The 958-nt window shown below is 47.9% G+C and overlaps 1 protein-coding gene across 1 annotated transcript in view; it reads left to right on the top strand.

The window, feature by feature from the left end:
- Nucleotides 1-391: 391 nt before the first annotated feature.
- Nucleotides 392-958, top strand: part of LOC139643364 (ras-related protein Rab-8B) — a 26,715-nt gene continuing 26,148 nt past the window's right edge. Inside the window, exon 1 of the mRNA XM_071518500.1 lies at nucleotides 392-628. Within this exon, the coding sequence (XP_071374601.1) occupies nucleotides 505-628 (124 nt within the window). The 5' untranslated portion in view covers nucleotides 392-504. The remainder of the gene's footprint in view (nucleotides 629-958) is intronic.

Genomic DNA, 958 nt, shown 5'->3' with positions numbered 1-958 from the left:
ACCACCTTAGGTCAGTTTACCCTCCTTTCCTTTTTATTAGCCATGAATTTTATTGACATAAATTCATAGCAAACATCACAGTGAGTGGTGTCAAAAGGAATTTCTATGAGGATGGAGCCTTTTAAATGAAAGCTTAATTAATTTTCTGATAAGTTTTTCCTTGTATGGGAGGATGTTTGCTTTATGATGATCACACACACTGGAAGTCATAGTTTACACTTATTATTCACCACTCCATCACTGGTATATTACCCCAGCAGGAACGTTGTCTTCTGTTCTCCGGTAAGACTTTTATTTTGAAAAACGCCTCCCCGGAAGTCTCGTGCCGCTCATTCCGTCCGGCTTGACGCTGCTGACGCTGGAGCGTTTCCTGCCGTCCGGGACCGTTACAGCAGCATAACCCCAGTCTGCCCAGTGAGCCCAGTGTCTGTAGCGGGTCTCACCGTGTCTGTGCGCGGTCGGAGGTTCAGGGAAACTCCCGGTAATAACGGACAGAGGCGGGAAATGGCCAAGACGTACGACTACCTGTTCAAACTGCTGCTGATCGGTGACAGCGGCGTCGGTAAAACCTGCCTGCTGTTCCGGTTCAGCGAAGACGCCTTCAACACCACCTTCATCTCCACGATAGGTGAGTCCTGCTGCTGGAAGATACTGTTTCCATTGTTTCTACTGTTAGAGTAAAGACTGCTTCTATTGTTAGCGACAGGCAGTGTGGGTTAGTGGAGAGTGTTTGTTGGGGAATGCGAAACTGAAAGCATGAGGAAGGAGGAGGAGGAGGAGGAGGAGGAGGAGGGGGGGGGGGGTTGGGTACAGATGTGGATGAGACTGACAGCCACATCACATCACAGCCAGGTGACCTTTGACCTGCAGCCACTGAGCAAACACCAGGATGAACAAAATCCAATTACACACTCTGAAAATTAAGTTAGGCTTTCTTTTTCTTTAAATGGCTCTATTA

The sequence above is a fragment of the Centroberyx affinis genome, unplaced genomic scaffold (assembly GCF_046629955.1).
Source record: "Centroberyx affinis isolate AG114_WGS23_722 - 3 ecotype Tasmania unplaced genomic scaffold, CSIRO-AGI_Caff_v1 ptg000584l_1, whole genome shotgun sequence".
NCBI classification, from domain to species: domain Eukaryota; kingdom Metazoa; phylum Chordata; class Actinopteri; order Beryciformes; family Berycidae; genus Centroberyx; species Centroberyx affinis.
This window is presented reverse-complemented; position numbering and strand designations above follow the sequence as displayed.